Source organism: Scophthalmus maximus, chromosome 11 (genome assembly GCF_022379125.1).
Source record: "Scophthalmus maximus strain ysfricsl-2021 chromosome 11, ASM2237912v1, whole genome shotgun sequence".
NCBI classification, from domain to species: domain Eukaryota; kingdom Metazoa; phylum Chordata; class Actinopteri; order Pleuronectiformes; family Scophthalmidae; genus Scophthalmus; species Scophthalmus maximus.
In genome coordinates this window covers 13,311,365-13,325,057 of record NC_061525.1, presented here as the reverse complement: position 1 = coordinate 13,325,057, position 13,693 = coordinate 13,311,365, and the positions used below count along the sequence as shown (strand labels likewise).

Genomic DNA, 13,693 nt, shown 5'->3' with positions numbered 1-13,693 from the left:
TAAAAGCAAGGTGACTACTAATTTTTCTAATGTTTTGCTTGTTACTACCATTTCCTGAACGGCAGGGATGTTACAGCAGATATACAGAGATATGCCATTAGGTTTCATTTCTTTTCATGTACTGCTATAAGAAGAATTGTAAGATGGATGTTGGTGCTTTCAAAATATTGGTGAGCATCAAACATTATTGTTGCCTCTCTCATATACTGGGGAAACCTGATGCATCAAAGAAGACATTAATAGGTGCATGAGCAGATAAAATAGCACAATGTGTACTGTGGCTCAGTCCCTATTCATTTAGAGTTTCTGCCTTCTGGTATAAAGGTTTAGAGATTGAAGTCTGTTTCTTTTCTTCTGATGATCTGGCTAGTTAGGGGAGCTCCCACAGAGCAGCCAGGGAAAAAATATGGCAGACATACTTTCATAGGAACCCCTACATTATGTTGTTTTCTCTCGGAGAAAAAACTGCAGAAAATAGAGCGATTAAACTGAACTGATCTGTTATTCCTCCAATTATGTGATAAACAGTTCACCAACAAAGCAGACAGGTTTTGAATCTGTGCCATTGGCAATTTATACTGAGGATTCTTTCATTAATAAATATTTGGGTATACATACCACAGAGAAAGTGGTACACCATTGTGTATTGCTGATGTTGTTATTGATTTGAGTTTTTCAGATTCCATTAAGTACTCTGCTCCAAGTGTAGCTCTACTTTTGAAACAATTATTGGGGGGGGCACTGTACATTTCGAATTGGATCTTTAGTTGCAAAAACAATTTTTATATAAGCGATCTATTTGGGCAGTGAATGGGTACCAAGACAAACATTTTGAAAATTGCACTTGTTAACTGCTGTTTTGTCTGAAATTTAAATTAAATATTAAATATCAATTAATTAATTTAAAATCTTCTCAATCCAAGATGTAAAAACGTTTTTAAACACTTAACATAGTCGAGACATATTTGCATATTTAATCAATATGTCTAAATAAATAACATAAATAAAAAATATAGATGTAAAAACACCAACCTTCGTATTTCTGCGCAGGCTCTTAAGGATATTCCTCCTTTTGGGGTCCTCGATCTCCTCAATGGAGTTGTCCTTTTGGGCTACTCCATCATCCTGACTTGCCTTGGGTGGACCTCCCATCTCATCATCACTGCCTATGGAGAAGCTCGTTCTAAAACTGCTGAACTTTCCAAGCCGTTTGGATCGGTCTCTGTAAAGCTTAGGTTTTACCCCAATGGCAGACAATTTTCTCCTGCGCTCCAGAGAGCTGCTATCAGCCTCACTGTCTGAACCATTCCCTCCAGCACTCCCATTGGAGTGACCTTTGTTGGCGTTGCGGATGGTGATAATTTTGCCCTGTGTGCTGTCATGAGGGACGGAGTAAATATTCTCCTCCTCTGTAAGTCGAGGTTTGCTCACAGCATCCATGGGCTCTGCATAGTCTGAGGGGTCATAACCACCTTCGCTACCTGGAGCCCAGGTGACAGCTTGGGGCAAGGAGCGGCGGTTGGTGCCACCTTGCTGGTCCATGTAGGGGCTGAGGTTAACCTTACGGACAGGCTTGGGCTTCACTTGAGGAGGAATCTTGTTGTTAAGCTTGCTCTCAAAGGTGCTGAGCTCAGAAATGACAGAGAGGGTATCACTTGAATCCAGATCTGGCAGCTTGAAGCTTCCAAGGTGAGAACTTAGGCTACCATCCTCCCTCAGGGATGGGTAAGGTGGTGATGGGTCGATATCATCCTCTGAGTCCATAAGAATGTTCACTGGACTAGGAGAGCCACAGCGAGGGCTGATGCTCTCATTAGTACATGCCTCAGCCACATGATCATACATGTGTGTTGCCTCAACAATAGTGCGCTTCTCTACCACGTCCTTGAGGAAGGGCTGGAAAAGGTCTATCTTGTGGAGCCCCCCTACTACCCCACCATGTCCACATATTACTGTGTTAAACCTGGCCTCTATTTCATGGGCAAGTTCATCTCCCTGACTCACCTGCTCCTTAGCTGACTCAGAGTCTGAAAGCTCCATCTGACTCTCCCCTACAGCTAGCAACTGGACTGGGATGATGTCTTGGACCTCACACAGGAAAGCACATAATGTCTCCATAGAGGCCTTGCGGCGAGAAGAGTAAACAGCAATGTAGCCATGGATCAGCCTGGTCTTGCGGAGGGAAAATGAGGAATGGAAAGAGAGTAGTGACAGCTCAATATTCTGCCTCTGCCCTCCTATAGTGAGATCCAGCAGAATGGAGGTGCCACTACTAAGAGTAGAGGCAGGACGACAATGCTGGGGCAACAAGAAGGGAGCAAGGAGCTGGTCTAGGTCATACGTGTCTCCACACATCAGGCACATGACTATCCTCAGGTCTGCCTCTAGGACTGGCTGGGACTGAGAATCTCTGAAGGCAGAGGATGGAGGGGGCAAGGGAGGAGAGCTGCCATAGCTCCCAATGTTTCTCCTTGATTCCAAGAGGCCCCTCAACATCTGGTTGATCTGCTTCTCACTGACATTGCGCGCATAGCCCATACCTGGAGAGGCGGGGTCAAGGTATGTACATTGCAACTTTCCAGCCACCTGATGCCCTTGTTGGATAAGAGTCTGAGCTGTCTCCCCCCCAATATCCCCTATGGACCCCACCCCCCGCTTGGTGACCAGAAGTAGGGTCAGCGGGAGTTGGGCTAAGCTGTTTTCCCTTTCTCTTCTGCTTATAGTTGACTCCCTAAGCTTCTCTATACTCTCAACAACATACGATAGGGATTCTTTTGAGTTGTACAAACAGAGGCAACCATGGGGTGTAAAAGTTGGTGTGTGGAATGAATTGACTGGCAGACGTACGTTGCCCTCGATAGGACGGAGGGCTAACTCATACATCTTACCATCTAACACGTACCGGTCGTCACTGGTGCACAAGGCCCTTATCTCATTTGCCATTTCTCTGGCAAGCCCATCTTTCCCTAGGATGACAAGATTTATCCGCTCGGCCCTCCCCCCATCCAATCTTGAACTGTCTGATGATGGATAACGGGTAGGGAATCTGGAGGCCAATATCTGCTCTATCTTACTGTCAACACAGTGGGGGCTGTTGGGACAGGTATCCTTTGTGGGATGGTAGACAAAGTGGATATGTTTCAATACCAGAGCATCCCTTTCTGCTTGCAGCTTCTGGAGGGCTTTAAACCTTTGCTCCTCACCCAACACCTCCTGAATTGCTCCCATTTTCTCTTTACTTGGCTTTGCATCCACTTCCAGTTCATAAAAGAGCTCAGAGTATTCAAGAAGCAGTTCCTGAAAGTCCTCTTTGGCCCGATCTATGATTTCTTTCTGGTGTTTGTTGTAGATATCCAGATATTCGGCCTCATCCAGCCACTGGTAAAAGTCTTCATTCATGATGAAGCTTCGGGCCTCCTCCCAGGGTTTCCCTGGTGTAATGAAAGGAGACATACTTAGCTTCTCCTTGAACTCCCATCTCATCTCAGCCCGTTTGCGCTCATTCCTAAGCTGCTCCAGTTGTGTCTCATAGATAGCTTCAGCTGCAGGGGTCTCCAGAAGGTCCTGGGGGATTCGATCATCCTCCATGTTATCAATGTGTGGTGTGGTCTCCCAAGGGGTGTCATCTAGTACTACAAACCATTGTGAGAAATCTCTCTTTGTCTCAAGGACTTTCTGAACTCCTGACCAGCTGAGGTGGTCTATCTCATCCAACTCTGGTAACAGTACAGAAAGGGCCTGTGGTAGAGTAGTTAGATATGCCTTCCTACGTTTCTCTATATGATCTTGTTTAAGTCTATGCACATGCTGTTGGAAGAGCTTCTTGGCTTTCGCTGTCCCCTCAAGGAAAACATAGTCCTTGTACTCAGGGGCAGACTGCATGCGACGACTAACAGCGGGCCAGGTCTCATTGTGGTTCTTCACAATACGGTTCACCAGCCACTCATAGCGGTCTTTGGCTGAGGCAATTTGTTGACTCTGCTGTTTCAATGCCTCAAAGTAAGGGATAATTTTCGGCTTTCCCCTACCCTTGTCTATTAGCTGAATCAGTGTAAGAAAAGCTAGGTCAACATTTACATTAGAGCGTGCTGATGTTTCTACCACCTGTAGGTTTTTCTTGGCTAGGGCAAAGGTGTGTGAGTCTTTAATATAGCGCTCAACTCCTTCATCACATTTGGTAAGAACCAGTACCACAGGTTTCTTCGTTTTGGCTAGCTGGTTGTACAGGTTGGTGACAAACTTCATCTGGTCCTCAAAGCTACGGTTCATACCCCTGCTAACGTCCACACAGAGTAGGAATCCATCCACCATAAGCTTGCCTTCAGGCATCTGTTTCTGCTCAAAGTCCTGCTCCAGCCCCAGCTGATCTGTGCAAAAGTACATGAGCTTCTCAGCCGATGCAAGCTTGTTGGAAGCTGCCCTCTTGATGTAAGGCTGGAGGGCCGTGCTTCGGTGCGGCTGGAACGTCTGATCATCAATGAACTCTGTCTGCTCCACCACATTCATACGGGATTCTGGCCCCTCCTCCATGGTCCTCCCAGCCTCTCCCCAGAACAGGAAGTGGTCATTGTTCACTACACGCCCCCCAAAGTCACTCGTACTCAGAACAGAGGTGTGGTCTAGGTAGAAGTCATCTGCACTTGGTCGGACAAAGCGGTTACACAGGCAGGACTTGCCCACACCGCACTGGCCTTTCTCCTTCTCCGTGCCAGACAGCCCAACCACAACCAGGTTGTAGGTGGGTGCCCGGACATCTTGCTTTTTGGCCATCATCATAGCTGGCAGAGACTCATCCTGCCATGCTGGTCGCTAGCTCTAGGGAGAGGACGAGGCTGCCAAGGAAGGAGGGTTTCCATGCAATGGAAGCTCACTGGACTGGGGTCTGGCCCTGCATGAAAGAGATACAAAGAGGGAGAGAGAAGAGATATAATTAATCTACAGAATTATATAAAAAACATTCCATTCCAAAGGCTTTATTATTAGAGAGCTAGTGTGTCTCTCATCAGGTTCTTAAGTTGTGCCTATGTGCTGTTAATAATGTTTAATCTGTGATCCTATTTCTCCACTGAATGTTTCCTGAAAAGATTGAGGTCAGTGGTAAAGCTGCTGGAATGCTGCACATTACTTAACACAGATGTAGCTTAGTAAAATGCATTTTTTACCCATTTAACTCCTAACTTTTATACTACAGTGCTTACAATGGAGCCTTCCACATTTGACGTTCGCCAAGACATGATATGTGTTTCGGCTTATTATCTGACATCTTACAGTGTGGTTGGTCATCTAACTGCCAGCTGAAAAAACGTTATATAGGTTTTTCGCTATCGCAGAAAATAGACATAAATGTGCGCACACACACACACACACACACACACACACACACACACACACACACACACACACACACACACACACACACACACACACACACACACACACACACACACACACACACACACACACACACACACACACACACACACACACACACACACACACACACACACACACACACACACACACACACACACACTTTGAAAACAGGCTCACTAAGTGCCCTGTACCCCAAATGAGACACACACACACACAAGAAGATGAAAGCAGTTAAGTGTTCCAGAGCTGAAGTTTCTAATTGGCCAACTAGGGAAAACCATCTGCATTTTAAAAGGCTGCACTGCCTGTTGGCTGACTTGTCTCCATCAAAAACATGTTTTCCTATGTTCCACACCAAATAGCACTCTGCAAACAGATCATAGCAGGCTGATGTACAATCACTAATATTACTTATTTACCTACAGCAGATGCAACAATCTGGTTCCGTGATGTCAAGAAAGAACACATGCACCCAGGAACACACATAGAAACTTATTTGAGCAGTCTCAATATCATTTATTACGTTAGGAGATCAGACCTAAAAATAAAATAATGAGGGAGAAAATGAGGGATTTGAGATGCTCTTTATGGAATGCTCCACTCTTTGACAGCACATTTTGTAAGGAGCAAAAATCTCCCAATGCTGTACAACAGCGAGCATACAGACTTACAGTACGAGACCTCCCCCTCCATGTCTGAAGCATTAATGTAGTAAAACCGACATTAAAACTACTATTAATTATGAATAACTCTTTTGACGGAGAGCACAAAAGCAGACAAAGCCTTCACTGCTGCTGAATTGAGTTTGTCAAACAATAGAGAACTGTGGATGCGCAAAGATGAACTTCAAAGTCCAACAGTGCAACACCAGAGGGGAAGTCAATGAAAAGGAAACAGTAGGAGAAAAGAAACGCACTACACTGGAACACACTTTAGATGAACATAACCCCACAACTACCACATAACTATTAATGCTATTATAACTATTATACTGTATACGAAACGCAAGAGTGCGACTAATCAAAGTTGAAAGCTGAGAGCTATACTGTATTAAAGCCTTGAAACAATGAATTCCTCTAAAGCAAATTCCAATCAGACTATAAATTAACACTACAGAGGCAAGATCCCTCTTGTGCTTCACCAGGTGTAAAACCAAATGCCAGGAATGGAAATCAATATCAAAAAGAATGTTGTGTGTGTCTTGTGTTTGTAGTGGGAACTTGCATGAAAAATGTATCAGGGTGTGCAGACACAGACCCAGTCCCTGCAATAATAAGGTGCAGTGTGTTTTGTATTCAGCTAAACTTGCTGGGCGATGCATTCGAATAGATATAGGACGTTGGAATTATGGTTAATTCAAGGTCTTCTCTTTCAAGTCTCTCCTGTAATTATTTACTCTACATTTACGTGTATTAGGTGCATTGACTGTTAATATTTAAGTTATTGCAGTATGCACAGAACTGCTGGTGTGGAATTCAAAGAGCCCAAGTCAGCAGGTTAAAAGCGCACCTGTGTCCTGACCTGCTCATGTTCACATTACAGAGCAGGCAGCCTCAACTGCAATCAGCCACAAAAAAACATGACCTGCTGCCCTTGGCTATGGTCCACTGGCTAAACAGAACATGCATCCAGCCTGCTAATCATCTACAAGATCCACTCCTATGCTAGTACGCAGCAACCAGGTTCACGGACATGAAAATGAAAGGTTGACCAGTAATGGTTTCTTATGAACTGCAGTCATTTAAATTCAGTGCGAATACACTTATCGGTGGCAGCCGAGATTTACTACATACTAAACTTTATACGTGTCCTTTTGAAGGTCAAAAAGGATTTCAGGTGGGTTTGTGAGCTCTGCCATTGCAAAGGTTGCTGTGAAGTGTATCTCTGCGGAGTGAACTGTTGTGACATGCTTGAAATAGCTGCCTACTGAGCTGACAAAGGGTGTAAAATTAACAGATACGTATGGAAGCCAAGGCGAAGACCCACATCATTACAAATGACCTATACACACATGCACGCACGCACGCACGCACGCACGATGTTAAATAGATTTTATCCTATGTAACATCCTGGTGATTGTTGTGTCATGTGTGAAATAGGTCATGTTGGTGACCAGTTGTGAGAGTGTCTGGATTAAATAAAGTCAAGCGGTCCCAAAGTCCCTGTAGTGCTCAAGGCGAGCAAAGGCTCAACACTCACACAGATGCATTGCTAACATCTGCTTCAACAAACCCACCTATCTTTTTTTCTAAGAATGTGTGCATGGCATATGTGAATCTACGAGCTAATACACATTTTTTGACACTCGGGTAAACAAAAGAGACATATTGCATTTTTTCATTTCTTTCTGGTCTCTCCCTGTGACACGCCGGCGAAAGAAGCAAACAGACAACTCAGGATTCGATCACAAGTGACGTGAGGATGCAACGGTTTGGAACGCAGCAGCAGCAGCAGCTGATAATGGAGGAAAACAAAATATCTCATGAGACTGATTGATGTGCCCAACCCAAACTAACAGAAACACACGTGACATTACAACGACACTGTTCCGCTCGTTTCAACAGCCTGTCAAGTGGCAGTCTAAGTGTAACATTTCACACACAATAGATCTAGTCATTTAGGGAATACATTTCCCCTTTCGGCAGGCCTATAAAGACACCGCTGCCTGTGCTCGACTAGCCTCAGTGCAGCAGTCCGGTTGTAGAGCAGACAGGCAGCCAGTCTCCCAGTTCACCCTGAGGCCTGGTGTCTGGTGCGCATGTCCAGCCACATACCATTGTCTCGAGGCCCAAGGCTGTTTAGGGCTGAGGGAGAGAGTGCTTAAGGCCTACGTTGCATCTGCCTCTGACCCTGAAACATGAGGGTAAGCAGAAAAGGGAGAGGGATAGAGAGTAGGAGGAGGTGGAAGAGATGCAGGAAGGAGTGTAAGGCACTGGGGGAGGAGACAAGGGGTGGGAAGTTGGTGCAAACTGAGAGAATGGGGGTATAGAGAAGAATGGGTACAAGGGGAAGGGGAGAGAGGTCAGTGGCCTGGGTCATGTGAGCTGCACATTGTAATCCCCTCAGGCAAGAGGGCTAGGGCGTGGTGAGGCCTGCATGAGTTGGCCAGATGAGAAGATAGGATGCATCTGTAGGTTACTGGAGTGCAGCCTGAAGCTAACGCCGGGGCGGCAGTGCGTGAAGTTCATCATAACACGTGCTACAAAGGGCAGCAAGGAAGAGGCTGTGTTCACTGGCCATGAAGAGAGACTATGTAGCTTTCACGGGGTGGGTGCATTCCTTTCATTACAAAGTTAAGAAGAGTTTGCAAGGGAGCATTGGCCAGGAGTTTAAAGTAACTGTCAGTCAGGCCTGTTTTGATATACCAAAAAACCTACTGCTTTGATACACAAGCTGTGGAGTGCACAACGGACTGAACCAGAGGTGTCAAGAAAAGTAGTTGTGTGGGAACTAATAAATGTTACATGGTGCAAAAGTATTTTTGACGTGAATTTTATATGCAGACAACAACATTTTTTTTTCTAATATAAGAGGGAGCCCTTTTGAGATGTTTTTTTATGGGTTTCCTTAATACAATATGAAAAGGATTAAATATTTGTTACTGGCACATAGTTCAAATTGTCAACCGCTAATCAAGGATGAACGAGGAAGCCCGGTTGCACAGTTCCCCAGCCCAAGCCCTAGTTGTGCAGTATTATACACTCAGGAAGGCTGGGAGTTGACAGAAACAAAGGTCATGAAATAGTCATGGAAGAGTGTGATGATGATGATGACACAACGGCAGCAGGGAAAATCTCTCTCCCTTATTCTCTAAGATACAAGACAGACAGGTAACTCCTATTGCTTTGGTCCCGATAAATATGTTTTCAATAAATCCACTTGATGTGAGTTTGCGGCAAGTTGTGCTTCTGCTTTCTTCTTTTGTCTCTCATGACTACGACATAATCTTCATCATGTAGATGTCAAGACTTTTTTTCACTGTCACTCTCTCCCATGCTCATCTTCCCTCCCATCTTCTCACCCTCTCTGAAGACATGCTGTCCATTAGTAAGAAACTGGAGTTGTGGGCAGAGGACTTAGGCGTGGGTGGGTGGACATAGTCCTTACACTGACCCCACTTGGGGATGGACAAGGGTATGGACATGTGAATATGAATATACAGAGTCATGAATATACCGAAAAAATAGGCCGTGGGTGTTGATGAAAAACATAAGGAAAATGTGTAACGCATAACCAGAGGCGAATACCTGTGTTAAACAATAACTCAAATAAATATATTTAATATGTAAATGACTCCAAACACCACATTCATTGCACTTCACGTGAAGTGCCCTGTGGTTCACTGTATCTACAAAAAAAAGTAATTAGTCTCTTCCACAAATGCAGCACATCAATCTATCAGAAAACATAAACACTGAAATCATACCATTGCTAATGAGTTTCACATGTGGCCAGGCACACAAAATACACCAACCAAACCACACAAGCAAATCCAACAGTGATAAATTATTCTTACAAGAAAAAAAAAACTACAGCAGACTAAGCACAAAGAGCTCAGGTAAATCTGAATCAATCCACCTACATCTCCCATGTTGAAAATCACAACTTTATTACAGAGGACACCAACTGGGGTTACTGCAGTAGTCTGTGTTATCAGTGTTACAATTACATAACTTGCTCCCACCGTCCATCTATTTTTTATAGACATGAAAAAACCCATTTGGTTCATGTTTGCATATCAGCGGAAGTGTCCATGTTCATCAAATGAATGTCAAGTTCTTTTAAATATTAGTTACTAATATTTAATCAAACGCTTCAATTATAAGCTGCTCTGCTGCTCTGAAGGATTCACAGCACAGAGCAGCGGAGTCTGATCACGCGACGAGAAGAGAATTGAGTGACAAGGAGGAGGGATTTGGAGTCAGAGCAAAATGCAAGAGCACCTTTTTTTTAGCAATATTTCGGGATGCTGATAATTTTTATGTGGTAATATGCAAACTGATGAAGGCGGGAGCATCTAGAGGGAACACTTTACACACACTGCTTCCAATCGCATCACAACAGTGAGCACAACGTGATCTAACGTTAAAGATCAAAGTAAGCGCTCTGCGGATACGGAGCCGACAAATGTCTTTTCACGGCTTTCGCAGCACCATTTTGCGTACACATTCATGCAACAACCATCACATATCCAAGTCGTGATCCAGGAGAACTTGGCAGTTGAGACTGTGATGATGACACTCTGTGGATTGGCCTGCGGCTATTTGCATCTTTCCATTTGCAGGATCACAAGTGGTACTGCCTGTGCATTAGAATGATCCGATGGCATGGCGACATATTCACGTGAAAAAAAGACCTGAGACCCTGAGGAATTTGCATACTGACTCGTGTGCGCAGGCTGACACAGAAACACATGTTCAGTATGAGTATGAAGCAAACAAGTGATTCCATATCTTCTAATACTACACAATTTTGACATACAATGCCCACCTACTTAGTCCACATTTATTGTGTATTATAGCCTTTAATAAGCTACTACACCAGGCTTTCACTTCCACTTCCTCCCTCCGCCTGGCACTGCGGAGATAGAGGACTAGCTACTGATAGACCCCCTGAGGAGAGAGGCAAATTGGCAGACAGAGGGAGGAAGGATGCAGGATAAGAGCAAAAAAAAGAGGCACAAGACGGACAAAGACATGATCAAAAACTCAACAATTGAGAATGTATGACATCAGTCTAAGAATAAGACAGAAGGAAGAGGGCAGAGAACATCATATTTGCAGTGTAATTTGAAATTCAAGACTACGACTGAACAGTTTAAGGAGCGACGAAGGAGGAAAGAGCAAGGTTTAAGTCCGATAAAGAAAGGATCTTGAAAGAATGGACAGTCTATTTAGAGAGTGGAAGGGGAGAGCGGGGAGGGCAGAGGAGGAGTGTGTCACTGTGGTTTAACCTCTCCAACTGTACCAGAAGGCCTCACTGATAGCACAGCTAAATATAATGTGCTGGAAACATGGACAATGACAGCTATAATGTTGAACTCCAGCCACAAAAATCCGCTCACAACGTGGTCCCTTCTTCAATGATAAGGTCACTTCTTCCCAAACTGACAGCGAGTGAGCGAAAAGTGAGAGGTTGCAGTGTTTCTGTAACAGCAGCTCTGTGACCTTCACATCCTGTTGTAGTGAAGTTGTCTTTAACTTTAGTCACAATTAATTATCAAGCAAATACTCAAATGTGTGGATTTGTTGCTGATGTTCTGCTTTTGGACCCTTGGCATCTAGGAACAATTGTTTTGAGGAAAACTAATTAATGAAATTCACCTTTAAACCTAGTTCACACTATAAGATTTTAAGGCGGTTGCTTTATTAGTTGCAGTTAGGCTGGATGTTGCTTTGCAGCTCAACTGACAGACAATTCAGGGAGCAAACACGGAGATGCATTCTCAGGACACACTGTGGTACATGGAAACATTTGCTCCAGAAATTCCCTGTTCAACAGGCAACACTACACAAACAACAAGAACAACAACAACAACTGTTGCTTTACATGCAAGGTCAGACAGACGGACAAGCCTGTGTTTTTCTCTGGCACAAAAGCTCATCTGTGGGCCTCTACTCTGCCTCGCTCTTAATTCCCTCTGCCAGATCTGCCTTACTCCTCATTTCTTTCAGTGCCTCTGGCCCTTGTCTGATTCTCCCACTACCCCCCCTCTCTCATACTTAGCCTGCTCCTTGTTACTCCCGCTCAGCTGTCTTCTCCTGCAGTAGTACCTAACCTCGCAGCCCAGCCCCTGTCAGACTAGCAGACTGTCTGCTGGTGGTGTTACACGCATACTGTACATCTGATCCCTGTTCCCCTGCCAGAAGGCTTGTCAGCAACAGCACAAACTGTGTGCACATATTCAGACACCCGATACAGTTGTCCTGTCCTCCAAGCCAGACATGATGCAACAGCACAAACAAACGACTACAACACTAACAGATGTAGACTGTATGCAAATATACAATCAACAGGAGAGGGTATTAAACTCAGATGGGGCGTGAATACACAGAAACACAAACAAACAAAACCGTTTGTCGTTAAATGTGACAGAATTTTAGGTCCTCATTGTTTAGGAGGAGAAGGGTGGGTCTTTAAAACCAGCTGCGAATCTTCCACCTGAATGAATCAGGTGTGTGTGTGTGTGCGTGTGTGCGTGTGTGCGTGCGTGCGTGCGTGCGTAATTTGACACTAGGTGACACCATCATCTTTCAATACCAAGGGCTGTATTTCATTTGTAAAATATTTTTCATAACTGCATTTGTCTGCGTTAAAATATATGTCCATGTCTTGGTGCATTAGTGTAAATTGAAAATTGCTTCCAATCTTCTCCGTTTACAAATAGAATCAGACTGTGCATGAATGATTTCCTCAATAAACAACCCCATAAACTAGAGAGGTGCTTGTTGAAGGAACAGCAGAACCACAACACAACAATTTTCATTCAGATCAGCACTCAGAATATCAAGATAACTCCCTCCATCTGGACTTGTAACCTGCAGCTCTGTATATAATCATGCGCTATGATCTCCACAGGGAGATCTTACATTAACCAGAGATCACCCAAACTGTTACTAGGTGACAGATGGTGTTCACACATAAAAATGGTTATCCAACGCCAACACCATATGCTCTAACGTAGATAAGGCACGTTCTCATCTCAAACATAAACTTGCCCTCTAACTTGCCTGCTTTGAGGTTGCATTGCAGAAGTTTAAACAAATTGTGTTTTTAAAACAGTTTTCCTCTGCTAAGAGAAATGTTCATGCACTACTGATTCTTGAGACCAATTAAATCTGAGAATTACAGAAATGAAGGAAGCAAGAATGGGCCAAGAGGAAAACAGATGATAATATAAAGCATTTTCTACAGAATACTGGAAAATGTGAGCTCAGAAACATAAAGCCTTGGCTGTGAGAATGGCATAAATGCCAGCAGCTACGGTACATGACTGCAAGGCTGTGGATGTCACGCTGTGTATGCGGTCTGTTCCTGTCATGTTCTAATGTGTGGAGTCAACGTGCTAATGCGCTGGCTGGGGCAGCAGCATCCCTATAGCATCATCACACCCTGCCAGTATCACAAGAAGACAAACTGGTCAATAGGTGCCACTTTCGCTTGCATCTCAAGTCGATCTTCTCAATCCTTTCCAGCTCGGTGGAAGGCTAATAAAGCACCCAGCAGTAATAAAAAGGTACGTCTGGACACTGCACTGCCAACGGCTTTTGACAGGCTCTCTGACAGTTACAGACGCAACCCAGAGTCAAACAATAGCTGG

The 13,693-nt window shown here is 44.3% G+C and overlaps 1 protein-coding gene across 1 annotated transcript in view; it reads right to left on the bottom strand.

Moving 5' to 3' along the window:
- arhgap35a (Rho GTPase activating protein 35a) overlaps positions 1 to 13,693 on the bottom strand; it is a 56,339-nt gene that overhangs the window by 15,818 nt on the left and 26,828 nt on the right. Inside the window, exon 2 of the mRNA XM_035622219.2 lies at positions 1,033 to 4,888. Coding sequence (XP_035478112.1) covers positions 1,033 to 4,776 — 3,744 coding nt within the window. The 5' untranslated portion in view covers positions 4,777 to 4,888. The remainder of the gene's footprint in view (positions 1 to 1,032; positions 4,889 to 13,693) is intronic.